At 41.0% G+C, this 27,962-nt stretch overlaps 2 protein-coding genes across 3 annotated transcripts; one reads left to right on the plus strand and one right to left on the minus strand.

Moving 5' to 3' along the window:
- Positions 1 to 13,042: 13,042 nt before the first annotated feature.
- Positions 13,043 to 22,054, minus strand: LOC145435894 (serine/threonine-protein kinase STK11-like). Its single transcript, XM_080313156.1, has 4 exons — positions 21,920 to 22,054; positions 21,424 to 21,474; positions 13,727 to 14,566; positions 13,043 to 13,346 (listed from the first exon to the last, which is right to left on the minus strand). The coding sequence occupies exons 1-4, from the start codon at positions 22,011 to 22,013 to the stop codon at positions 13,186 to 13,188; spliced, it is 1,146 nt and encodes a 381-aa protein (XP_080169282.1). The 5' UTR covers positions 22,014 to 22,054; the 3' UTR covers positions 13,043 to 13,185.
- A 102-nt stretch (positions 22,055 to 22,156) lies between these two features.
- Positions 22,157 to 27,933, plus strand: LOC145435895 (uncharacterized). 2 transcript variants are annotated; one of them, XM_080313158.1, is made up of 5 exons: positions 22,157 to 24,437; positions 24,509 to 24,604; positions 25,263 to 25,542; positions 25,803 to 25,911; positions 27,279 to 27,933. In XM_080313158.1, exons 2-5 carry the CDS (start codon positions 24,598 to 24,600, stop codon positions 27,537 to 27,539), a joined length of 657 nt encoding a protein of 218 aa, XP_080169284.1. In that variant the 5' UTR covers positions 22,157 to 24,437; positions 24,509 to 24,597; the 3' UTR covers positions 27,540 to 27,933. The 2 variants fall into 2 exon arrangements, with proteins under 2 accessions (XP_080169284.1, XP_080169283.1); XM_080313157.1 differs by having other exon boundaries at positions 22,157 to 24,604.
- The last annotated feature ends 29 nt before the right edge of the window (positions 27,934 to 27,962 follow it).

The following is a 27,962-nucleotide window of genomic DNA, read 5'->3' on the forward strand; positions in this document are numbered from 1 at the left end:
TAGATAAAGAATATCGAAGACCAATTCCAATCCATGTCTGTCCGATACCAAATGGACGTCACTTTCAAGCGCGTTATTGACGAGCGTCAGTTCTTTGGACCAACATGGCTCGATGTTTCCCACAACTGCGACGGTCGAAGCTGATTTCTCGTAAATCAACTGGGAGAAAGGTCTCTTCCGGGCGTCACCCACTGATTTTTATTTGTAGGGCATTCCCCAGGCCAAAGACTTTGTGATGAAAGTATCAGAAAGTTAGATCATGATCACCGATGGTGTCGATGTGTTAAAGAACATGAATACATGATATTAACATACTTTCGGTGAAGTTTTTAATGTATTATTAGGGCTAAAAACACCTTCATTTCTTATTTTTGGAGATTCTCCAAAAATAAAATTTGAAAACATCCAAACCTAAGCTATTTTTGTTATTTTTGGAGAAATCCAAAAATAAACAGGCCTGGCCATATCGTATCACCATCTTTTCACCCTGCCTCGAACGGGGAAGCGGAGCGTTTCGTCCAGACTTTAAAAACTGGATTAATAAAGAATTGCGACGGGGGAAAAGATCTCAACTATGCGCTCCAAACACTTCTCGCTACTTACCGATGTGCACCGCACCCGGGCATAGACTGGAAAACGCCTGCCAAGATTTTACATGGTCGACAGCCGCGCAATTTGTTAAGTTTGTGCTCGCCCTTTGATAAATCGAAACCCGTTACGCCTAGACAATCAGTCACTCATTTCGAGATTGGTTCCTCGGTTTACGCTCGCAGTTACCGAAGCGGACCAAAGTGGGTTGCTGGCGTGGTGACGGAAATACTGGGGCGTGTTGTGTACATTATAAAAACGGATCATGGGTATTGGAGGAGGCACAAAAACCAACTCCAACCACGCTTGATTTCCACTGGTCATGATACAGCCACACAGGAAGTTGCTCTGCCGCAACAGTCACAAGCTGAGCAACCATTGGTCAGACATAGGGCACAACGTCCTGTAGCTAATCCTGCTCGAACGTCGGGCGGACGTTATCCGGTTAGAATAAGGAAGCAAACTGATTTCTATCGGCCAACGTAAAGTACCTTGTACCTTTCAACTTACAGGGGAAGACTGTTATGTTCGTGCATTTTAAGTTGGTATCGTTTGTCTCTTATTTGTCTAGGATTAGTAATTACCGCCAATCATTATTTCCCCGCGTGTCGTGCTTCGTATTTATACCCTGTGTTCTGTTGTCTCGTGGTCTTTCGTTTAACTGCACTCTGGATCGTGTCGCCTGTCTTAACGTTATTCTGCTGTTTAATATACTGATTTCATATTGCAACCTCGTCGTATTGAGTTATTGTTCAAAAAGATCAAGAACATAACAAGATTGGTAACGCAGCCTTGTCTTGTTAACGTTCATAGTCGATAATGTTTGCTAGCAAATGTACATGTATGGACCCGAACACAACAAATAGTTTCATGACCATCTTTCTCAGGTTGGCAAACTTGGATTCATTCTGTGACGCATAACATTTGTCTATACTTTCAGATTAGAATTTTACCTTCAGGGTAGAAACTCTCTGCGGGCCGCTCGAAATCCCGTCGCGGCCGGATCGGGCTCGCGTGCCTTATGTTGCCCGCCCTTGTGCTAAGCGCTAAAGCGTTCAAAACGTCTTGACAGAAGTTGCATTTGGCTTTTTCTGTAGATTTACAAAACAGAAAGTTTTGGCACACGTAATATTTTCTCTCCCAACTGACATCTTCGAAATTCGCAATTATCCCGACCTTTATTTCACCTCCACAGCACCGTATTTGTAACGCTCAGATACTCAGTCTCACTGCTACGATCCGGAGACTAGACGGAAGTGATTGTGTAGTACTGTAGTTCATTGTTATGCCATAGTTGGTTTTATTATCACATAATTGTGCATTATTTCAGACAATCAGCCGAGTTTTGACACTGCTTTATTACCAAAATAAGAGATATGTCGCTACGTAGGCCTGAGTAAATGCTGTTTACAAATCCCAGGATTTCCCGGGTTCGCAACGCTACCTGTTGCACGTCTGACCAAAGAAATGTTAAGTCTCTTCATTTTATTTTTGCGTAACAATGTTCGATTGATTGGTTCGTGTGGATGATTTGGTTTCCAAGAAAGTGCGAATAGTGCTCAAAAAGTTGCAAAATCACTGCGTTAAGGTATAGCCCGAAAAAATAGGAAATCGCTCCATATCTAAGCAGTATTTTCTTTCAAAATAGTTTATTCGGGCGACACTAGACATTGCGAGTCTGCTATCATGCTGTGGCTGTTGTGTCTTTATTCACATAACCAAATAAGCTCCCACTTTATTCTAATAACCAAATAAGCCACCAAACAGAAAACTCCGAGCACTTATAAGCAACGTAAAGGCACCAATTAGTATACCTGAGAAATGATCATTAGACGTGATTGCACTGACGTAATACACCACATCTCCTCCCCAACTAATACTATAGTTCCTCAATCAGACGTCTAGGTCGTCTTCGTATTCTTTGTGACGGTGGGCGCAAAGGCGGCACTGTGTGTTCAGTGTTCTGGCGCTCAGGGGCCAATAGTTCATTGTCAACGTCCGCTACATTATCGTTGCTTGGACTGATTACCGGTGTAGGTATAGTTTCTGTTTCTACTGGTGTTGGACTGGATGGAACACGAAGACGAGGACTTGTCAGACGACGATCTGATGTTGGTGTCAAGCTTGTTAATACGACTGGATCGACGATATCTTGATATTTCTGGTCGCAAAACTGTGACGCCGACAGATCTCGGATTTGGTCGAAACCTTCCCGCGGGCCACATTTGGCTTTCGGGCCACGGGATTGCCCCCTGATCTATATCGTTATTAATAACTGTGATTGATGCTACATAAAAATCCCATCGAAAATCCTTTGAAAGCATTTGTTTTCATGATAAAGAAGTTGGAGTCGGAGTCAGGATAAGGGTCATTTTCAAAAACTCCGACTCAGACTCTAGTCAATATTTTTTCCACGACTCCGCCTCCGACTCCGACTCCAGCCAATATAGTTTTCACGAATCCGACTCCGATTCCATCAAGCGAAAATTAGCCAAACTCCGACTCCGACTCCACCGACTCCGACTCCACAGCACTGGTCCAACCACCCGATATCTACGTATCGATATACGGGCATATATCGGATGGTAATTTTCTAATACAGCAAATTTTGACTTTTTTTGACATGTCAAAAAAAAATTGCCCCAGTCATCACCATTCAAGTAGCCCGTGCAATGGTTCATACATCTGATCAGGCCCTTCGGCCCAAAAGGTTGGCCATCGCTGGTGTAGAACATCAAGTCGTTGGAGTAACAGCCAATAGTTTTCGCATTGCTAGACCTTAGGGCTCCAGCAATGATACGGTTGCGAACCTAATAGAATAGTTTAATTTTTTTGCAGTGACACAAGTGCGTTCTTACAGCGGCACGTATAGCGACACCAACCTTTTTGAAACCAAGAGATACTTCTTTGGTGCTGATTAATTCGACTGCATGGCTACCAGTTACTTCTGACGTTTACCCGTGATTTCTTGAATTTTTGCATTTCGACATTCAGAGTATAGGCTACTTATTGCAACGGTTTCCGCTCATTATCGCGAAAAGATAATTTTTCGTGGGACACACGCCAGCGTCTCGAAATTCCGTTGCGAAGTCCCACTTTGTGCTGAAGTGCCCATCTCTGCGCTAAATATCTGGAACATTATAACCAGATTCCCTTTCGAACTGGCAAGGCGAGCAACTAGAGTTATACAATCTGATACCAGAATTCTAGCTGTAGGCCCTCGGGAACATAGAGAAATCGTGGTCAAATTAGAACTTTCATACTACCCAAAATCTCGATAAATGCCGAGATCTCCCGTACGCCACTCCCCATCGACCGAAACTACATTCGCATGTCCCTTCTAGGGTTGACTAACCATGCGTAACTTCAGTTCATGTGGAACCCTTCTCCACTTCGATCGTCAAAGCTCTCATTCGATTATTTGCTACTGCCACCTAGGGTGACTGATCTGGTCTTTACGGGCGACCTGCGACCGCGTTGGCGACCCATGGACTAATAGAATTGGATTGAAAACATTTCCATAATTTATCTTGATTTCGGCGACTTCATGGAGGTTTATTCATGACATAATCGAGGCCAGTAACATCCGAATGAAAATCAAATTCCATACTCAGTATAACAATTAAAATTTTATCCCGCAGTCGAATAAAAATTGTAAATTTTTGGATATTATGCTGTGCCAAAATTTTAAAATGACTTGGGAACCAAAAATGAAATTCAAAGAAATGTCCTCAAATATGTTATTTCATTACTTGGAATAATTGAAATAAAGATGAAACATGCCGTCGCGATATATACTAGCTGTGACTATGGCTACTCAGAAAATTTCATTACTAGCCACCTGTGGCTGTGGTATCCAGTGTTGGGATAACTCGAGTCATGACTTGACTCGAGTCAGACTCAAGTCAACTTTTTCGTATGACTTGACTTGACTCGAGTCACTTTGAAAAAATGACTTGACTTGACTCGGCGCTTCAGAAATGTGGATTGACTCGTGACTCGGAGCAAAATTTACGAGTCAATTTCAAGCCATCAAGTAAACGGTGTCGATTAAATCTCTGTATCTTTTTTATGTTCGGATTATTCGTGATACGCATGTGTAACTTGTGAGAGCAACCAGTCATTTACTGATTGTACCTTTCAGTGGCCGCTTGTAACATCACAAATAAATTAATCGAAAACGAGCTGATGACATCTTACGTTTATTGCAAGCAGTAGTATAATCTAATAGCAAACGTATCTCTGTTTCTTAGACGGCTTTGATCGCGCAGTGCCCACCTTAGCCCAACTTAGCCTACCTCCTTGTATGATTTGAATGGAACGAATCAGACATGGGGTGATTACTTCATGAATGTAATCGATTGCGATTACGATTACTTCCGAATCACGCGATTACGATTACGATTACGATTACAGCAGAATCGGGAAGTTGTCGATTACGATTACGATTACATTGAAAAAGTAATCACGATTACTCACGATTACATTTATTTTGCATCGTACTAGTTATATTGGAAGACAATACATGGATTGCGCTGGAAAGGCCCGATGATATAACAACTGTCTTTAAAAAAGATGGGACATTTCCTTGTTATGTCATAATGTAGGGGAGACCGGGGACAATTGTAACACTTTTCGTATTTTCCAACATTACGTGTTTTTCTCGTGGAAATTTCACTTCCAAAGTTTTATATAAAGAAGCCAACAGCTCGATATTTGATATGAAAACTAAATTGGAACTCAATCAACAATCAATCATGGAAATTTTGGGTCGCGAAAATCGCTGCTCAAATGTTACAATTGCCCCGTACCCAGGGGCAATTGTACCACCCTTGCGAGGCAATTGTAACAGTGTTATTTATAACTAAACACAAACTAAATGAACAACGAAAACGGAAGCACAAATTGTAATATTGCATGAAACTAAAGGAAGAGACGTTTGAACGCTTCCAGGCTATACGCCCCATCGCATTTATGGAATCTGAATGCAATACCACCCATCGTGTCTTGTTCGAGCTTAAAGTGTACAAGAGACACATTCATTCCATCATCTCCCTACACATATTCGGCCTCTTCAACCAAGGTTCTGTTGTTCAAAGGGCATAATGGGTTGGTCATTCGGTCACCTGCGAAGGTGCGAAACCGACCTGGCTATAACATATCTTGGTTGAATGGGTCGATGATAGTATAGTAAAACGAGGACGCAACATTGTGTGGCGTCAAAGCTATAATGACATTTATCTATGCTGTAGAAAATTAACATAAATTGTTCACATCAAATATCAAAATGTAAGTGGGCCATGATCAAAGTCAGAGGACGAGAATTAAGCCATGACTATTGAAGTTCGACACACCAAAAGTCGATCAACATGAGAAAGGGTGGTTGAATCACGAAAATTACCGAACCTTGAGATTCACATCACCACTATTGTATGGCCGTTTCGACAGATGATCATGTTAGAATTGGTATCGCAAGGCAGTATCTGTTCTGGTGAACTTCTGGCTGTTGCAAGATTATTCTGCAGTAGTTGAATGGTAATACCAACATATGAACAAAGACATTCGGAATTGATAACATATTGTAACGGGGCAAAAGTAACAGAGTGTTACGATTGCCCCTGACACGCTCGACCATGATTAGTGTCTCAGTATGGTACCTTCCCGGCGATGCAAGTCCTATTCTTTCCATCACCACGGTAGACTATAGTAACATTGTTCCAGCTACACATATTACGTTGTAACTACTTGAGGTACTATTCGTCTAGACAAATTATTCCAGACCAGAAAAACTTTACTCAAGGGTCAAAAATTTCGTTTTTGGCAAATTATTCCGGAGTTTTGCATCGCAGCTCAACCTAACTCCAAATATAATAGGAGAGATAACTACTGCATGCGCACTTAAAATATCAAGCTGATTTCTCCATCCTACTAGCGGTGAGGTCGATTGTTACATTTGCCCCTAGTTACATTTGTCCCCGGTCTCCCCTACCCATTTCCCATTTTATAGAGGACGGTTTATCGCACCCAATGATTTGCATTCTTGCCAGGTCCATAACTGCCGCACCCTCAGTTCCCCAATAGGGTGGGGAGCGTGGTTGGAGGGGATTCAAAGGTATTTTGTAAACCAACATAAATTATAGAGTATTTTCGAGAGATTTCATCAACTTGGAATTTCTCTTTGAGCTTTGCGATTCGAATGTTTCTAGATAGCTTGATTTCGAAATGCATACGTCTCCCCCTCAAGAAATAAAGCAGGCATAATTCATAGTAATAGGCATTTAGGTGCCAGCCAATACCGCTCCTCGACACATCAAAAGATATATATGCAGTTTCGGCCAACATGAGACTCCACGAAGTGTGCTATTAAAGAAAGACATTGGCCAAAACTTAGGGTATGTGTCCATTGTTAATAGCCGCGCTAGGTGGGCGTGACTAACAGTTCATTCCTTCCTATCTGAGCCCACGATGCAAATGCCACCCGGTAACCCACAGAGCATTTGACGTGACAATTTGTGTGTGCTTCTCACTCAAGTTTTTCTTTTAGTCTGCTGTTTGGGCCACTACAATCAATATATTTTGGCTATATGACAGACCGGAGGTCACGAATTAACAACATACAATAAAGTAATTATTGCAAGATACCAGATGTTATGCTTATGAATTACGCCCCCCCCCCCCCCCGCTCTTCAGGTAAATCTGGCCATCGGGCGCTGCGATAGGAATAAAAATGCAATATAATGCACTTACCAATATTAATGACCAAATTAAATCTTCAACTTCAAAATTGACTACCCTATGTGGGCCCAAGACCAAAGTTTGGTTGGGGGAACGTTTTGCTGTTTTGATCCTGATTCTAGGTACAACCCACGCTAACAAGATATATAAGCCGATGGCTATGCCGGCAGGTCAAAATGTTCAGTAAAGAATTGTGAAATAGCGATTGGCGCTCGTTTTGAGAAGAAGAATATGAGAATAACAGAAAGTGAACATAAAATTCTGCCTTCAACTTAATGCAGATTATGTAATGCAAGCTGCCATTACGAGAAACGGCAAAACAACGGCCCAGTTATGATAAATATCAGCAGCTGTTGATTTTAATGCTTCGTTGTGGAAAACATAATGTTTTATTTGACGAGTACAAAATTTTAAACCTTTGTCTGCTGTACGTTCGTACCAAATAGGCCTACTGCTCGCCAAGCAGCAACGGTGAAACTGCATTTAACTAGAGAATTAGAACTATTACATTCTATAGTTTAACTAAGCATAACCAAACATCGATACAAAAGTTGCGATTTTAACTTAGGCAGAGAGGTGATTATGATTAATTATCCTGATGCGGGGTAGTGGCGTCTGAAATGTTTTGATAAACCGATGTACAATCACACTAATTTACATCGAATATCCATTTACTATGTGTGGACACTTCCTACGCTAAGACGAGCAAAGCTAATAGGCTACCTCTGACGTATTAATGAGCAGTGGCATTTGAAAATCAGACGTTTATGCTCTCACTAACTGGTATAATACCTCTTCCTTTTTCACGAGTGTTCGGTTTATGTCACAGTCCTTGTACAAATAAAAAGTAATCGTTCTTTCACAAAGAAATCGATTAAATATTGGAAGTAGTCGATTACGATTACGATTACTTCGGGATTTTTTCGAATGTAATCGATTGCGATTACGATTACTTGAAAATGCTGTAATCGTCGCAAGCGATTACGATTACTAATCGTGATTACCCCATGTCTGGAACGAATATAGTTTATGCGTTTATATTCTCACGGATGTGTAGCAGAGTTGGATCAATTACATTATTTCAGTTCAATTACAATTACAATTACAATTACTTTCATGAATGTTTCAATTACATTACAATTACAATTACTCCATGCTAAAAATATCAAATTACAATTACAATTACAATTACTCCTTGCATGCATCAATTACATTACAAATACAATTACAATTACTCCTTGCATGCATCAATTACATTACAATTACAATTACAATTGCTGCTGTTGAACATGTAATTGAATAGTCATAAATTCAACCGTGGTCCTTGACAACCGTAGCGACGTATTTAACAACAATTCAAGTCTAGTTCAGATTGTGTAGTAATAATTGCATTGATGTGCGTACATAGTATGCTATGTAAGATGTCACTGTGACGTAATGTAAGCGTGTTTTGTATGCTAGGTAATTATGGCTCACGTAATTGGAAAGGTAAAATGTTATTTACCTAATTTCCTATGGGTTAGGATTGAGGATAGGGTGCAGTATGTCGTTGAAAAAGTATTATAATATATGCATGTGTTGGATTTGCGTATATAGTATATAATTAAAGAAACAATATTATTTTTATCGAGGGACGTAGGAATTAGGATGAGGAGTAAAAACAAAACCGTGATTTGTCAGATAAGACGTTATATAATATCCAGTGGTCTGGTTAGTTAGCCAGACGAAATAACGATGCATCATCGTTATCTGAAATCGTATTGTAGATTGCCAACCCATGGAAAGATGCGCAATATGTGAGTCACGGATGAATGCACCGACAAACGTACTGAAAAGTCGGCTAAAACCAGCAAACTTTATAGTCCTAGAGTTGGCGATCCATGCGTCCAAATTTGATGCATCTGGTCTTCATCGTAAGCTATTGATGTACTAATTCCGAAAATACAAAATAAAATCTCGTCAGGGCAATGTAACTGCTCCAAAATAGCCGTTTAAGGCCGACTGTTCTGAAAAGTGAGAGCGCTGCAGCAGCATGACTACAACAATTACCAGTTACGCCCATAGCGATTGTTCAGCACAATGCCGATTCCCAGACTTCCACGACTATTTTGGGATGGTACCATTGCCTGGAAATATACTTTTATTGCGGAATCAGTGCGACACTAGCTTTCGACTACGACCATACATATCAAATTTCGACTCTTGGATCGTCAGCTATGGGACTATCAATTCTGCTGCTTTTAGCCGGCTCAGCAGTTCGCTTCTCGGCGTATTCAATCGTGAGCCAGGTGTTGCGAATCCATCGGTTGGTTAGTAATTTAAAAATTGTATGGAATGGCAGCCGAGGCCAGCATAGCGGTAAAAATAAAAATAAACTTCGCCCGCAAGGGCGCGGTCAATGGCCTTCGCGAATGGATCCACCAAATTCCTTGTCGTTCGTTTAAAAAGAATGCATTATAAGTCAATTGTTTTATGTTGTGCTTGTCAGGTCTCAATAGCAATTTAATGTAATTGAAATTGTAATTGAGCAAAATTTTTGTTAAATTACAATTACAATTACAATTACACAAAATAAAAATGCTTCAATTACAATTACATTACAATTACATTGAAAAATGTAGTTAATTACATTCAATTACAATTACAAATTACAATTGATCCAACTCTGATGTGTAGATGGGTAGTGTATTATACCATATCAATAATGTTTCAACTTTTCGACGCTTCGTATTCGATCCTCTATTTTGCCTCAGGTATTTCATTAGCTGCTCTACGTCTGCGTGAGCGATACAACGCCCTTTATACTCGTAATTGATGCGAGATATATGACCAATACATCTGTCTTTCACACATCTAGGAAAATGCTAATGACTTTTAATCATCACTCATACTTTGAAAAACCAATTTGACTTGAATTGTGACTTGACTCCAAAAAACGAGTGACTTGACTTGACTCGAATCGCCTTCAAAAATCGATTGACTTGACTTGACTCGAGTCAAAATGTGCAATGACTCGAAATGACAACACTGGTGGTATCTGACCCTGGGATTCTTGAGATTTCTGCGGTAAAAGCAATTATTAGATATATCAAATCTACTTGACATGTGAGCAGGGCTTTGGTGCAGCCGAAATTTGCATTGCTCCAGCTCCGGCTCCGGAGCTTTCTTCTATCATACATTAGCTCCGGCTCCAGCTCCGGAGCCGCATTATTACCACTGCTCCGGCTCCAGCTCCAGCTCCAGCTCTGAAAACTATCGAATGGTGTCTGTCTATATCAGGAGTGGGCAACCCGCGGCCTGCGGGCGATATGTGTCCCGCGAGAAGGTGTTGAGTAGCCCGCGAGCTAATTTCCCATTATATTATCGAAATTCTGTTATATTATCGAAATTGAATTGCTCAGATTGTGAACTTGCAAGGCCAACCAATAATATGATTAGTATAGCCGCGACACTTGTGATGTTGATGACTAAAATATCAGTTACGACGCATTGGCAGACCTAGGGTCCAGTCACATTTTTAGTAAATCGTCGTACATTACAATAAACTAAAAAAGTAGTAAAATTTTTCTTCAGGCTTCGCGTGTTTAATTTTCACGCGATTTCTTTCTCTGTAGCCTACCCCCACCTGAAAATGAAAAAACGCCTGATTTAGCCGATGAGTTTAACTATATTCGCAATTACGAGAGAAAGTATTTTCGCGTTTGAGCGCGCAGAAAGATCGTCGCGGATGAAATGTAGGCACAAAATGATTGTCGTATATTAGCGGAAATCTTCGATATCGATATGTCCAGATGCCGAATATGATACTGTCCTTGCAAACTGAGCCCAGCGGGCGGTATTCAGTCGACCCGCAATCTACCCAAATAATAATAATATTACCTTGGAAAATTTTACGCGCCTGGCGCGGATAGTGGGCAACGTTCGTCCATTTCATGTGGCCCTTTAGCCGAATATATTGGCCACCCCTGGTCTATATAGATTACTAATTTACCCGTAGGTTAGTTATCTATAGTAATCTGGAGTCTGTCAGCCGTCAGTAACATCGGGTGCAGCAACGAAGACATAGGTGCCGGCGTGCCGGCTTGTGACGACATAATGAATAGTTGTCAATTGTCGATAACATCATAGTTGCACTAGAACGCACTTAATCCATGCCATTGCTGTGTACAGCATTACAATTCTGAAGCGGCGTTTTAACACTGGCACTGTACTCGTTAACATTAAGCCATACAGTTCAATTCAATCTTTAAATGTGTGATTATTATACAACTGTAACTGTAGTAAGAGCAATGTGGGCGGATATATCGACGTGATCAATACAAATTCGATTTGTACCAAATGGCCGATGGTTTGACGTTCGATATTGGTGCACTCGTTACCAGTCCATCCGGTGTCGATCAAGTTTATCGGAATAAAATATTTTCCCGTTGAAACGAGTCGAATAATCGAATTAAACACTGTGCCATGCACATTGCGCCATGCCCATAACGAATTAAATTATGCAGTATGCACATTGCACATTTACAAGTTTACGAAACGGATGATTACAAATTGGAAATCGCATATCAAATCAGTAATTTGTCTCCAACATAAAATACCATGGGGTTTTGGGCTACTCTTCTGCCATCCCCTATTTACGCTAGAAAATCGTTACTGGAGTGAATGACGATGATGCGCAGTAATGAATTGAATTCCAATTAGCGTGCATAATTGCATACTCAACACTTTCCAATTTCGCGGTACGATTAAAGAACTAGCACGAAAAAACGAGTATTTGCTCATCCGATTCATAGCAACGATGAGCTGGAATTTCTCGGCGCGTGCTCGTCATATCGACATGTGCAACGAAATCACGTTTTTATCCTCTGTCCCATTTCGCGTAATACATAGTGATAATTATTTTCGAAACGTATACAATTGGCCAACTAGGTTGTGCTGATGATGAAATTGCGGGCATGCCGAATACCCACAATATTCACAGGCATATTTTGCATACCGAGGTTCGGTACTAATGTATGAAAATTGAACATTGAACATACGACTGCTCTACTGTTAATTCCCCAGGAACATGGTTAGTCGGAAAAGGTAGCGCCAAAGAAGCAAAGATTCTTAATTTCGCGAAGTTCTGCTGTTGAATTATGTGAAATCAGCAGATATGGTTGTTGCATATATAATAGCATCTTATGAAATACGTCGGAGCCGGAGCCACCCATCAAATAACTGGCTCCAGCTCCGGATCCGGATCCGACTGAATTTTATATAGAGCTCCGGCTCCGGCTCCAGCTCCGGTAAAAATGCGCGGCTCCGGGGCTCCGGCTCCGGGCTCCGGCTCCGGCTCCAAAGCCCCGCATGTGAGTAGTTTAAAGGGCTAAACGGGATTTATCAAGAATCGGTGGCGATACTGCTGATCCCCTTGCCCTCAACATTTTAATCGTCATATGGACGAGGAAACAAAATCTGTATGTGGCATTCATGTCATCATGTCATCTCTTTGAAGAAGCATGGTTTTATTCGAGAGACAGTCGCCCTTGTGCTATCACCAAACAGTATAGCAACTGAGCTAACACCGCATATTCACAACGCCTGCTGCAGTTCGTCGTCTGCTGGTATTTCCAAGTAAATGGAGTCATCAATATCAGATCGAGGACTGCCGTTGTTCCAATTTATGGTTATTAATATCATGCTTCAGTCGGCTGCTACTTGATTTTTGCAACAGGAATCCCAATCACGCTCGTTTATTCGTAAAGAATCATTAACACGTTTTTACAGAACGATTTCATGTACACACGTCTACAATTTCTATAAACCATCAATTACACTTCGAAATCATGTCGGAAATCAATTATTACTCTGGTAAGTTCCTTAAAGCTGGTACACTGGCATACGGCGTTCGATCTGCTGACGACATGTAGGGCAGGTATCCAGTTTCTCAGCACAGACTGGACAGACATGCATATGGCCACATGGAACGAAAGCGATGTCCGGTTTGTTTGTAAAGCAAAGAATGCACTTTTGGCCTTCGTCTAGAATAGACAAAGGTATGTTAATATAGCATAAATTTTGAAACTGAACCGTTTCATTTTGTACAAATGTCCTACGCTTGTCTTATACCACGCAATTTTTTGATACGCTGGTCCGTTCTAAACGCCTCGTAAATGAGCTACTTTTTTCTGAGAGATTTTAGATGAGTAATAGCGTTGACAGTCAGCCGATAGCGGCGTGATTTCAACATTTTTCGAAGATACATTTACACTGAGAAATGAATAAATATGCGTTTCTGTGTTGCACCATCGTGACCCACGGGAGAGGAAAACGACCTACAAGTGGAAAAACTACTGTGTTTGCTCATGGGCGTTAAAGACATCGATGTACAAAACTGAATACGCCACTACAAGAATCTCACCGCTGAAAAACTCATGTTCTTTAATATCCACAACCGGTGGTCGATCACAAGGGTTCGCTGATAACATCCGAGTAAGTAATTTGATCAGTTCCTGTCTTTCCCCGTCCGTGGTCGGAATGTCGACATTTTTAAGATCCAAGTTATTTTCACAAATATTATATAGCCAATGACACTCGTTGGCACCGTAAGGGTGCTTGCCGTTGCTGCTAAGTTGTGCTAGAACGATGGCCAGAGAAAAGACGTCTATGGCCTGGGTCAATTTAGCATTTGTTGCATATGATTCTGGCGCACGGTAGCCATCTGATCCTCTGCCGGATCTCGTCTGTGTAACATGCGATTTAGCAGGAATCATTCGTTTGGTTATTCCAAAATCAGAATATTTGAATGTCCCAATTGTTTCATTCTTGATTACGAGAATGTTGTCTGGTTTTATATCTCTGTGGATGAGCCCCTGTTCGTGTATGTAATGAAGTCCAGAGAGTAGTTGATAACCAATGGACTTGAAATCTTTAAATGCCAAGACTTGGTCTTTTAGATCTTCCATAAACTTTGTCAGATTACAATCACATAGCTCCATGACAATGTACAGACACGCCGTTGGTTCATTGGTCGCAATCTCATCAAAGTCGATGTATTTCACGATGTTTTCATGTTTCAGTTCCTTTAGAACACCAAGCTCAGTTTCTGCTTGTTTCGTTTTTTCTATCACTTTTATCGCGATATCCTTCACCTCCTCTGCCGATACGATCTCTTTCCCTCGTCTAACTGTCCTTCGGTCATTTAGTTCGGAGCCCTCACGAATTTCCAGCATATACTTTTTTTCTTTTATCCAACGACAATCTAAATGTCAAAGAATTGTTAGTACATATTTTCTGTACTTCACATGAGTGGTTCTCAACCGTTTTGACATTGCTGACCGGTGAAACTTCAAATTGATTTTTCGCGAATCGCTGAACCTTCAAAAATCCAAATTCTCCCTAAATTAAATTACGACAAATGCATGCAATTTTGGAATCAGTTGACTGGTCCAGCCCGCGAGCAATTTGAAGACTTGAATCCAGCCCGCGGCGCAATTTGAGTTTGACACCCCTGGTGTACACTGTACAGAATGTACAGGCTATCACTTCACTGAAATGTAGGGTTAGAAATAGCAAAATGACGTCACATGACGTCATGAGGTTCACGTTCGCGTTCACACAGAACCTTTCAAAAAGGTTCGCGTTCACACGAACCTGAACCTTTCAGAGGTTCACAACATCCCTAGTGTCCAGCCTCGGAAGTTCGACCCGGAAACGCATTACTGATTCTTACAATCCGAAAGGAACCGTTTGGCACCGGCGTGTCTATTTTCCGACGGGCCGGTACGACAGAAGAGTACCGTAATTGAAACCCCGATATATTACATATTAATCGTGCTAGGTCGTTGTTGTTCATTTCTGTGAATAGATATTGTTCGTACAAGTTCATTGATACCTTGTTATTTGATATTTAATATATAGAAGACGTCAAAATCGTATATCAAACACCGTAGATAAATATGTTGCAAAATACACTGTGTCGGCAATTCGCGCGTCATTGACCACTCTCAGATGACGTTCTGTATGTTTCGTTCTAGCCGTGTTCGGGCATAGTTGTTTCATTATGTGAATAGCTAGTGTCCATACAAGTCCACGCGTATCTTCATATCTGATATTAGTTACATCTAAGCTGATCAAAAGCCATGTGATAAGCCGCGTGACAAAAATATCCGCCGAAGCATCACTTCGCAGACACGCGCGTTCCTCATACCCGCCATACACACTGTCGTTTAGTTGGTTTTATTCGTCATAACCAGGTGTAGTTTGTTGCTATGAATAGCGATTGTCAGTTTATGTTTATATTTTGCCAAAGCAACTATACTAGTTAGTTCTATATCGCTCAAGGTTTCATTTGAAATCCGGGAAGCGAATTCCGTCAGACTACCGTACCAGCTTCAAGCACAAGGCTGAATACCCGTCACATACCGTGAAATATATCGTGTTCTAAGAGCCATAAACCTTCATAGATTGTGTCTGTGAATTGTTGTTGCCTATATGATTCTAAAGAACGGCTAATGGTAAAGTATAATTCGGAATACATACAATATTACTCAGCGATTATACCTACGCAAAAGCGTGCGTCTGGATATACAAAGACCTGTCGTACATCGATATATATCTTACGTTGTAGTAATGATAGGCATTTGCAGTAAATCATTATGGTAAGGACTGTAAATATCCGTCTACGAATACTAAAATGACTAATATAGGGTCTCAACAGTTTGAGTTATAAGCCTTAGAAGTTACCATACGCGCGCGCATCACTCGCCATGACGCACTCTCTCGGCGGCCTGCCCCGAGCTGACTAAAACGGTCGGTATTGTTTTGATTAGAAATTAGCGCCTGCTAGACGTAGACCGTCGACTCAGGGCTCTCTAGAACGATGAATTCCGAGCCTGTACAATACACCACACTGTATCGTCGTCGAATACCTATACTAAGGTTCATAAAGTACGCAATTTAGCATGTCTGTTCCCAATCAACGTTTACTCGGCTTGCTCTTCAGATAAGTAATCAGTAGGGCCATTTAAAGTCATTAAAGTCATATTTTTTTCTATGCATCAGTAAGTCGTGAAATCAATTTTAACGCGAAAACCACGCCCCTAGGGGATAGATTAAGAAAGTTATAAAGTCATATTTTCCTGGTTAGGTCATATTTGAGTTATAAAGTCATATTGTTGTATACTTTAAATAAAAAGTGCCAATCTAAACGGTGAAGCAATTAAGCACTAAGAAAGTAAGGCAATTTCTGATTGAACGAAGGCAAGCTGTCAGGTTAGCCTACATAACATTGCAGTCACAGACCTATGAGGTCACACATTTCATTATGAGTAATTGAGTATGACTGAAGTAGGACGTCATTTGAAGTTCAGTCAGTGGGTAGGCAGGCTAAAGAGCGCTATCTTATTCAACTTATATTATTTACGGTGGGCACCACTATAACGAATAATTGAAGAATTGGTCACCGAAATATGCCTCCACTACAACAATATTTCAAACTTGATACTGAAAATGGAAAGTTGTACGTACACCATCTGAGAGGCTAATGCTGATCTAAATGCCCTTGATTTCAGAAAAGATCCGCTTGAGCTCAAAAATTACATTAAGAACCGATTGGACAAAAACGATGTGAAACAAATTATGGAGCTACAAAGACAAGACATTTCACTAGCGCTGTATGCAAACCTGCAGAAGTGACAACCCACATCAGCGTCTGTGGAGCGCTCATTTTCCTTGCTAAAGTCATTTTTACGTCCAAATTATCACTTTAAAGACTCCAACATTCCACACTACATGAAACTGTACTACAACAGTGGTTTAAAATAAAAATGGATACGTATTACTATTATGTTGTGTATGTTGTACTCGTCAGTTCCATGAGTGACGTGGGTTACATGTAAAAATACACTTTTTTTACATAAGGTCATATAAAGTCATATTTTCCATGAAATAAAGTCATATAATTGATTTTTTAAGGTCATATAAAAATGGCCCTAGTAATCAGACACGGTGCCGGTAGCTAGTTGGATGGCGCAATCGGTTGCGCGTTGATATTATGAATCGAACGACACCTTGGTTACAGTGTTCGGAACCAAGGAAGGTACCATTTTTCGATTTTGAAAAATGAAGTAAAATTTTTCGAAAATGGCAGCCGGTGCCAATCGGTTTAGAGTTATGTAAGCATGTAATTCAGGGCTGTGTATCGCGCGTCTATGCTGTAAAACAAGCATCACAAATGACGTGTTGTACATGCAGAACGACCTGGTGTTTTAACAATTTGCTCAAAACAGGGGTCGTCAACTCTAATCGGGTCGTGGGCCACTTTTGGAGAGACCGCAGGCCGAAAAATATGAACTCACGAGCAGCCACATACAGCCCGCGGGCTGCGTGTCGACGAACCCTGGTTTAAATCATGTTTTAAAAAGTGTTTTTAAAAGGCCTGTATTAAGAAAAAAACAAAAGTATTTTTCCCAAAGTTGTATAATTATGCCATAATTGTGTAAATACTTACGGAAAAACATGGAATATATGAGACTACGAACGAATTGCACCCGATATAGTCAAAGTGTACATTAGAGCAGTGCTTCTCAACCGGTTGGTCGCGAAGCTATTTTAGGTGGGCCGCGAAGACGTTTTACCTGTTACACTTTCGTATTCAATTTTCCAACTATTCTAGACACTTTATATTCTCAGGATTAGAAGAGTAAATGCACATTCTCCTCCTCCAAATTAAATTGTTTTGCACCGATAAGCGCCACAAGCTATACTCTGCCGTGCTCACAATAATTCGTGAGCTAGCTTTCCGTCACAGTCATATTGGTTGCAGCGTGAAGTCCGACAGTGCGTTATTGTGTATACTTGAGATTGAAATTCATTCTTTCCTCCAAAGGATTTGCGAGCGTTGATCGGAAAATGCAGCAATCCAGCCCGTTTTGTCATTATAATCAGCAAACAATTGCCGCAACGCAAGTTACTTTTTATAACCCCTTTGTGTTCGACGTAAAGACGAATAGTTGATTGGATACGCGCTTGTTCGTCTGTTGTTGTTGTTGTTGTTTGTGGTTTTCATGGTGTTGATCTACTCCCACACAATAAATTGACCGCAAACCGGATGATCACAACTTGCGTCATCAGTAGCTGTAGATCAGGGGTGGCCAGCCTTTTCTGCCAAAGGGCCACATTCCATTGACAAACCATCGTGTCCGTGAGAGACTTGGCTCCGAACTCTATCACAATCGATGTGGAGAAGCCGGAAGCGAGAGCCGATACGTCAAGGGCTGAAATCATTCCGACATCGAATGATCGTGACGAGGCGTCGGGTGATAAAGAGCCCGAAAATGAGACATCTCCAAGGAAGGACAATTAGTCGCATACGCTAATGCCGCGCCGATCTAATGGGGTTAGAAAGTGTCCGGAATGGTATGGCGACCGCGTAAAGTGATTTTGATGTGCTGATGTGCCAATTTTGTCTTCAATTTTATTTGGTGGGGGAGATTGTGGTGATTCGTATACTCTTTAGTATTCAAGCCATCGTGTATCATGTAATCATTGTTTTTCTAATCATTAGTTTCCAATTCCTCTGTTACTTAAATCGCTACTGTTCTATTTGACGCCGAGATTTAAGTTAGTAAAAGCCAACGATACAAGAGTCTTCTGCTTACGGTTACGACAACTGCTTTTCACAACTATTCATCTGCTTACGTAGATCCATGGTTGTTTTAGGTTGCTATTAAAACACTACTTCTACTCGTACTCGACTACATTGTTTCATATAGATCAGTGGTTCTTAACTTTTTTTCCTCCAGCGCTCCCTTTCAAAGATTGTCGTGCTCCAGTGCCCCCCAACCTCATATTGTAAGGAATGTAATAAAGACAATGAGTAAGAGGGAGGGCCGTAACAGCAATTCGTCAACCCCCTAAAACGACTGTTTTGAGCACCCATAGCGTGATAAACCAAACTTCTGAGGGCTTCGCTCCCAAGAACCCCGTTGCGTGATTTCGATGGTCAGCAAAGTTTGTGTGGCCTGGTCGCCCTAGGTGCCAAAATTTTCTGTAATGCATGAATGAATAGGTGGTAATTACATATATATGTCGCTATAAGCTTTTTATCCTCTCAGCCCACGTAATCAGATTTACCAGTAGCGCTGAGTGTTGTATTGGAAAATAAAGGGCACGTAATTGATAATTAAGCATATTCGGGCGTGCCCGTAGGTATAATTAATTCGTCACCAGGGCCGTAACAGCACTTCGTCAGCCCCCCCCCCCCAAAAAAAAAACGTTGGTCTTGGGTCCCCCATAGGGTGATAAACCAAACTTCCGGTTGGCTTCGCCCCAAGAACCCCCTTCGGCTATCCGCTATTTGCTGATACTGGTCATCTACATTGGGTGTCCATTTACTGAGCCAGCTACTCTCGCCTAGACGCGCGAAGCGCGAAAATTTTTACTAATTATTGATTGAATTGGTCAATTTGATCGGGAATTGCATATATATTGATATTAATTTTTATCGTCTCTCTGTTCACGTAAACAGATTTACCGGTATAGAGCTGAGTGATGTGTGATTGAAAACGTAGGGCCCCTCAATAATGATTATGCATCTTCGGGCGTATATCCGTTGGCAGGATCGAAACGAAACTTCGTCAGGCCCCCGAAAAAACTTGGGTCTTGGGATCCCATAGGGTGTTAAACCGAACGCCCCCCATCACGTTGTTCGCTGTTGCCACGAAATCAGCTGTACTGTTTAGCGAGCTAATGCGAAGCGCGAAAATTTTCGATAATTCATGATAAAATCGGTCAATGAGTTCGGGAATTGCATATATATTGCTATCAATTTCTTGACCTCTCTGCTCACGTTACCAGATTTACCGGTAGAGCTGAGTGAGGTGCAATGTTCCCTCTAAGCTGCGCACGTGCGCAGTGCTGTCACGGTATCTGCGCACAGAAAATCTACGTTGCGCACAACAAATCCGACGTTATGACCTTTTTTAGTCGTTACGCACTGTTGTCCAAGAGTCTGCGCAGTGAGTTGGTGAGTGTGCGCAGACTCGTCAAAACGCAGAGGGAACATTGTGAGGTGTCTTGGAAACTGTAGGGCCCGTAACTATTAATTAAACATATTCGGGCGGGCGGACCCGTTGGTATGACTTCGTTGCATGATGTTATATCGTGACCTCCTGTCTACTATATCAAAAAATATAGAATCGCCCAACAGGGATATCGCCCAACAGGGATATCTGGTTCTATATATCTATGTCACCCAAGCGTACTAAACTAAAAGACGAACACGATTTAAAATTGGTATTTTTTCACTGGCATATAATTTTCCCCAGCCAGAATGAATTCGTCTTCCGCATTTAGGCGCCTATGGACAATTAAACCCACATGTCTTTTGTACGCTATATAAAACGAAGTTTTCGGTGTTAATTCGCTCTGAATACTTCTTAAGGATATGTCCTACTACCACATCATCTACAGCGAAGCCATTTTTCTGTAGCGCCCCCCATATCGCCCCCCTGAGCCTAGCGCCCCCCATATCGTCCCCTGAGCGTTTCCACCCCTTCAAAATCGCCAGCGCCCCTTGGGGGGGGGGGGGGGGTGCTGTAGGCAAGGTTAAGAACCACTGATATAGATACTTCTACTTCTGCTTGAGTATCTTTCGTAACTACTTTGGCCACCTCTGCAAAATCTAGTATCACGGTTTGATTGTGTCGTGACCGAGTCATTCGCACTCTCTTGAATTTGGCATCATATGTGCATAATTTCCTTACCTGCTATTTTCTTACGGCAGTGTATGATCAGGAATTAATTCTAATAAAAAATCATAGGCAAAATAGGATTTTACCATAATAATTGCGCTGATAAACATCAAGCTACTGAATTTCAGGAGTGGACGAACTGGCGAGGAATATTTGAATACCTCGGAAATCGCATAAATTTATGTCTTATTCCAGTTCATTTAAAGTTGCAGCGATCTATACCCTTCAGATAACTGAATTCAAGTTCAGTATCTATATATCCATACAGAAGCCAAAATGTACATATTGCGAAGTCATGAAGTCTTTATATATCGTCACAGCCTTTCTTTGTACGAGTATTTCTTAAAATGATTTACGAACCAACCTTTTTCGTCCATACCGACTAATTTCAGGAGACGTTTGTCCTTCACTTTCTCTAAACACAATTGAGTAAATGCAGAATAGAGTATACACAGAATTATTCGAATATAGACAGTAAACAAAATATGACTGAATCGTGGAGTAATGCGACTTGACGTACCGAATGGGTATTTCTAGGGAATAGTTAGGCTATCTGTTTAGCCGAAGGCATTCGGCTGGTCGTGCGTATAGAAACTGAAACTGATGGCACGAAAACCATATTGACCGCAGTCATTGTCATGGTAAGACCACTGCATACTGCAGCCATCAGTATTTCAAGAAATGTACAATTTTACACTTCACGTCTCATCCCTTGTTAATTAATTCTCTGTGGAATCTGATGTCTCTTGCATTTGATCGAAGGGCGGACTAGAAATTTTATATTGTGTATGTATGAACTTTGCAACATGATATATCAAGTAATCTTGAATAAGTAGCCTATTGATCTTGTGTCAACTCACTTGTCACGAGCACAGACCCAACAGTCAATCCAGACAACGCAAGAGCCGAACCACCAACCATCGCCGCTATCGCCATTCCGGAAATAACTGCCATGCCAAAATATAGACTACTGGTATTTATTGTATGATAAATATTGGCAATATAAACAACAACCATATAGTCATTATCAGTTCAACGAGAAATATCTATGCAATGTTAACACAGATGAGCTTCGCATACAAGTCTGTACGATATAACCATTATACACTGTAAAAATAATTCTTGTAAAATAGCTTGTAACGAGCTAATAAATCCTTGATACAAGCTCGATGGAGCTTGTAAATGCCAAATGCAAGCATATAACAAGCTGTCATAGGTCGGTGCTTGTAATTGTGCTTGTAAATTGTTTATATTTTCTGCAAGAAGAATGAACAAAAATAGCAGTCTGTACTCACTCAAGCTTCGTCACAGACACGATAACACACCACAGACACCATAACACACCACAGACATGCCCAGACACGATGTCCGAGTGTCAACACAGTTCGCACACGCCCCCCGACATGCCCCAGACAAGTCCCAGACATGATGCGCGATCGAAAACGCAGTTCGAACTTACTCCAGACATGCCTCAGACATGATGTCTTACTGTCAACGCATTTCGAACACACCCCAGACATGTCCCAGACATGATGTTCGAGTGTCAACAACAGTTCGAACACACCCCTGACATGATGTTCGATTGACAACGCATTCCGAACCTATCTCCAGACATGATGTCCTAGTGTCAATACAGGCCCAACACCCCCCAGACATGCCTCAGACATGATGTCCGAGTGTCAATACAGGCCCAACACACCCCAGACATGCCCTAGACATGACCCAGATAAAGATGCTCAAATGTAAAAACGCACTCCAAACACATCCCAAACATGATGTTCGATAGACACAACGCAGTCCGAACCTGTTTTAGACATGCATCAGTCATGATGTCCGAGTGTCAACGAAGCTCGAACACCGCCCCCCTCCTCCCCCCGTCGACATGCGCTGACATGTCCCAGACATGATGTTTGAGTGTCCACCGCGCTACAAATACCCCCTGACATGATGGGTGATTAGCAACGTGATCCGAACCTATCACCAGACAAGCCTCAGACATGATATCCGAGTGTCAATACAGGCCGAACACACCCCAGACATGCCCTAAATGTGTCCCAGACATGATGCTCGAGTGTCATAACGCAGTCCGAACACATCCCTACCATGATGTTAGATAGAAAACGCAGTCCGAACTTACTCCAGTCACGCCTCAGACATGATGTCCGAGTGTTAACGCAGTTCGAACACACCCCTGACAAGCCCCTAAGATATGTGAGTTGAAACGTTGTTCAAAAACATCCAGACATCATATCCGGCAATAGGAAAATGCACAAGACACAAAATACGATGAGATTCCACTGTTACTATTTTTCATTATCATCCTTTTGGTCATTATATTTCAATATAAACTCCCAATTCACCCTGTTTGCACAAAATAAATCCGCCGGTTTTGGTTGAGCGGTTTATCAAAAAGGCGCGAGATCAATACGAGAAGGATTTGGATTTGGATTTCAAATAATCGCAATTAATAATTTTTATCTGATTCAAGAACAATGGATTTCGATTTTAGATTAATTTTACGATCAATATATGTAGAAATGAACTTGAAATGTCACATAACTTTACACTTCAACGTGTTATTCGGATCAGATGCCTACTTTTTATTGATTTGGACTTGGATTTTAATCTCGAATTCGTAACAGGATTTGGATTTTAAAATATTATATCCGCCCATCTCGGCGCGAACGCGAATGGCGAAACCAGCCAGTTTTGCGGTGGTGCACGTTTCTTACGTTTTGGTTTCTTCGTTTATTGCAACTTAGGATGAGTCTGTGGCTGTGTCCTACCGAATGTTGCGATGGTGTACAAATATCAGGTTCAAGATATTTATGTTGTTGAGAAAATTGCTGATGAACTACGGTAACACTTTGTAGAATTGAGTATATATTGTTTGTCAGTGCCGAGTGCTTCTTTTGTACTAAATTGATAAAGTCTATTCAGTTTATCAAACACTTTCATAGTTACTCTGTTAAAGAAGATGGCGTTCGTGTTTTTCGTCCTACCGACTTGATGTATCATGAATGAACCACCGCAGATATATGTAATCAATGACATTAACCTGATGAGGCTACGTCGCGGCGTATATAACTGATCAATATTTGTGATTTGATGTATTTCAGGTTATTGAAATAGTCTTGATTGCTATGACTAACGCTGAAGCACAGTTTAGTTAATGATGACCTATGGTGACCGTTCAAAAGTGTTTAGAATAAACTCTGTATTAGAAGTGAAAACTGCTGTATTACATAAATTTCCTGAAGTTCCCGCTGACAATGCCAACATTGAGTACCATGACAAAGATTTTGGCTGGGCTGAATTTGATTCTGATGTGGAACTACGCAGTGGCGTTATTTTGAAATTGAGTGAAAAAAAAATCAGGTAATTTAGTCTCATAGTTATACAATTACCATAATATACATGCTTCGTTACTTGATATTTTTGTCTTGCAGGGCCTTCGAAAGTGACAGATTTGCTTGGCGCTGGTGTTCGTAATTCAAATTGCACCAGTAATGTGGATGTATCATTGACTGAAGAGCAGATGAATAGTAAGTTTTATGCCACCTACTGCAGGACTGGCTAACCCGCTACATGTGAATAGTGTGGATAGTGGCCCGCGCAACGGTTAGTCGCTTGCATGTGGCCCTTCGGCCGAAAAGGTTGGCCACGCCTGACCTACTGTTTGACGGTGTATAGCAGTGTTCCCAAATACATTCTTACACAATGTGTAAGTGACATTTACAATTACAAATTCAAATTACAAACCTTGCCATAGTATAATCAAGAATATGAACACTGACAGCTATGGCGTTGTTTGTAATTTGAATTTGTAATTTTGAATGTCACTTACACACTGTGTAAGAATGTATTTGGGAACACTGCTATACATCGTCACGACTTGATTTTAACGCCGGAACTAGAAAGCTATACTTAGTATAATCAAGAATATGAACACTGACAGCTAAGTATAACTTTCTAGTTCCGGCGTTAAAATGTAGTCGTGTTGCGCAACGTTATCTTACAGCCGAATACTTTGAGAATGGAGAAGTCAATCAATATTTAGATTTTTCGGGATCAGTGTGACAGTAACATTCGATTAATACCAATTATTTTAAAATTTATCTCCCCCTCCCAGTCGCCTTGTTTGTAGCTAGCGCTTCCTTTGGGAACCAGAATTTTGTCTCATAAGTGATATTTCAATTGCAGGAGATATGTGCAGTGGTCTGCAAAATTCAGAACAAGGCGTTGATGCTTCATCATTCATGAATGATCTGGAGCCCTCTACATCTATAACTGATACGCCATTGATGGATGCTGAAGAATGTACTAAAAAGCCTCAAAGATGGTCTGACCACAAGTATGAGGTGTGCCTTCCTGCTTATCTGCACAACGAGGTGGAACATCTGGAGTCAAAAAGCGACTTGAGGCCAAGATTAAGAAAAGCAATTGTGGACCATCTGTTCCACGATCTAACGAAACACTTTGGGTATGTATTGGCTGTTAAAGTGATCTATATTCTAGTGCAGCGTTTTTCAACGTGTGGGGTGGGTCACAAAGGGTATAATTTTGGGCCTTGCACACAATCTGGTCGGATCTATTACTTCCTTATTCACAGACTAACGCTTTGTGACAACCATAGTCCTCTGTACTCACGATATACTGAATGAAAATACTGGAGATGACCCGATACCAATTTTGGTGCATTCAGCTTCTTGACTATGTAACATTCATCCACTTTTCATTCAGACTTGACGTGCCAACGTATACAAGAACTCTGGCATGTACAGCTCTAGTGCAAGAATATAAAGTTCTGAGATCAAGTTTGGCAGATGAAGATCATTATCTTCCTGCATGGGTAAGTTTTGAAGCTTGAAGTATGGTAGTGCTACACCAGGGATGGGCAAACTACGGCCCGCAACACCGTTCGGTGCGGCCCGCGAGATTCTAAAAAAACTTTTTAAAAATATTGATAAAATGCGTACAAAAAAATCGAATTAATGCAGGGACTTGATTAAATTTTTCTTAGTATATTTCACCACGATAATTCTAAGACAGTGGTTCTCAAACGGGTGGGCACGCCCGTTGAGGCGTGCAAGCATCTGAATGGGGGCGCGAAGCTGAGCTCGACTGAAAAAAATTATTGTTCTGTATTTAGTCTCAATTACATATTTTAAAATCTCTCATCCACAGTCGTAACCTTGCCATCAAACTACCCGTTAGGTTTTTTAGCATCCTGGGTGCGTTTTGTGATATGACGATAAGGGGGCGTTTGAGAACCACTGATCTAAGGTAGATACTTGATATCACAGCGGGATTGCTGCAACGAGATTGACATAATTTGGATCACCAGTGGGATTTCAGATTGGCCACTTCATTTTTAATTATTTCAGTGATGTGCTTATAAAAAACGATTCGGGCGTGTATTGGGTAGATTCGTTGTGTGTATGCGTAGAATCTACATTCTACACATAGTAGAAGCGTGTTTGAAGCTAACATGGTTATGATGCTGTCAGCATTGTGTGTCCTGGAACGGAACCAAAAGTGGAATTAGTAAATCTATGAACAGATCACTGCTCACAGATTTAAATTTCAATCCTGTTCTAAGAATCGGGCCGACCGACTTTTATATCTATAGTTTTGACAAATTGGTTATTGAGGTCCGCCAGCCTATGAAATCTCGCCACTGTGTTTCTGACACGTGAGCGTCAAAGCAATGTTTGGCTTGTTTTAAATAAGCACATATGTTATCTCCATGTCCTCACTATATAATCAAATATCAATATTGCGTTTAATAATCATGTCCTTGCAAAATGAACCCAGTGGTATACAAAGGCAACCCTCAATATTTGCAAGTAGCATATTTATTTATCGAATTCATTCGTTGTTTTTGAAAATATTTCCCACCTAGCGCGATCGCGACATGAATGCCCACAGAGTTCTCATGACATAATGTAAAATGTAAGTCTTATTTTTAATGTTACCTAATTCGGTTGGCTCCTATCGGACGACTTAAGAAAGGTCATTAACATTCAAGTGGCCCACTCAATGGTTCCCAAATCTCTTGTGTCCCTTTGGCTGAAAAGGTACCCCTGGTATAAGTGCTGTCATAGTCATAATTTTGACCTAATACATCAGCCATTATTACTCTGATAGTATCATTGGCTATATAAGTTCATACTCTCTTTGCCTTTCAGTATACAGTTGTGTGCCCTCTTTTTTCAGGATAATCCAGAATCACTGCACCCAGTCATACATCTTGACACTCGACAAACCAAGTGGACGGTGCACTTCGACGGGCTAGTGATAAATGACGTAGTAGATTTCACACATGCTTTAGCTCTCATCCTGTCAATACATTGGGTATTCAATATCCAGTTCGCACGTGGTGTGGATAAGACTCTACATTTCTTGTCCATCTGCATTGCAAAAATCAAAGAGCTGCATATGCCGTCTGCGGTCGCTTCAATGTGTGAAACAAATTGATTTGCAGTTTTTAAATTCATTTGATCATTGATATACAATGGTAAGTGTAAATAGTTTTGCTTTTTTGGGAGTGCTGAAGTAGATTTGGCCTCGAGTGATTATATTTTCAGCATACTTCATTACTTGACAATTCTGACGTTGTGAAGTAGAAAATAGGTTTGTACTGGACCTAATGATACTTTAGGAACTACATGAGTGCTTGTCAAGCCATTTAAGGTGCACTCCTGTGGAGCATGCTTGGTCTGCTGCAGGCTAAGTCATGCAAATATTTTTTGCACAATTTCTTTTTATACATGCTGATGCTGTTGATTTTCATACTGTGCTTGAGCCTGCTGTATATTTCCTGCTGATCTGCTGCTGTTAATCGGCTTTAAATAAATGAGCCTTTTCGCTATAGTTTTGTGAACAATCATGGCCGCCGAA

Source organism: Botryllus schlosseri, chromosome 3, assembly GCF_051294905.1.
Source record: "Botryllus schlosseri isolate E-star chromosome 3, Bs_hap1, whole genome shotgun sequence".
Lineage (NCBI taxonomy): Eukaryota > Metazoa > Chordata > Ascidiacea > Stolidobranchia > Styelidae > Botryllus > Botryllus schlosseri.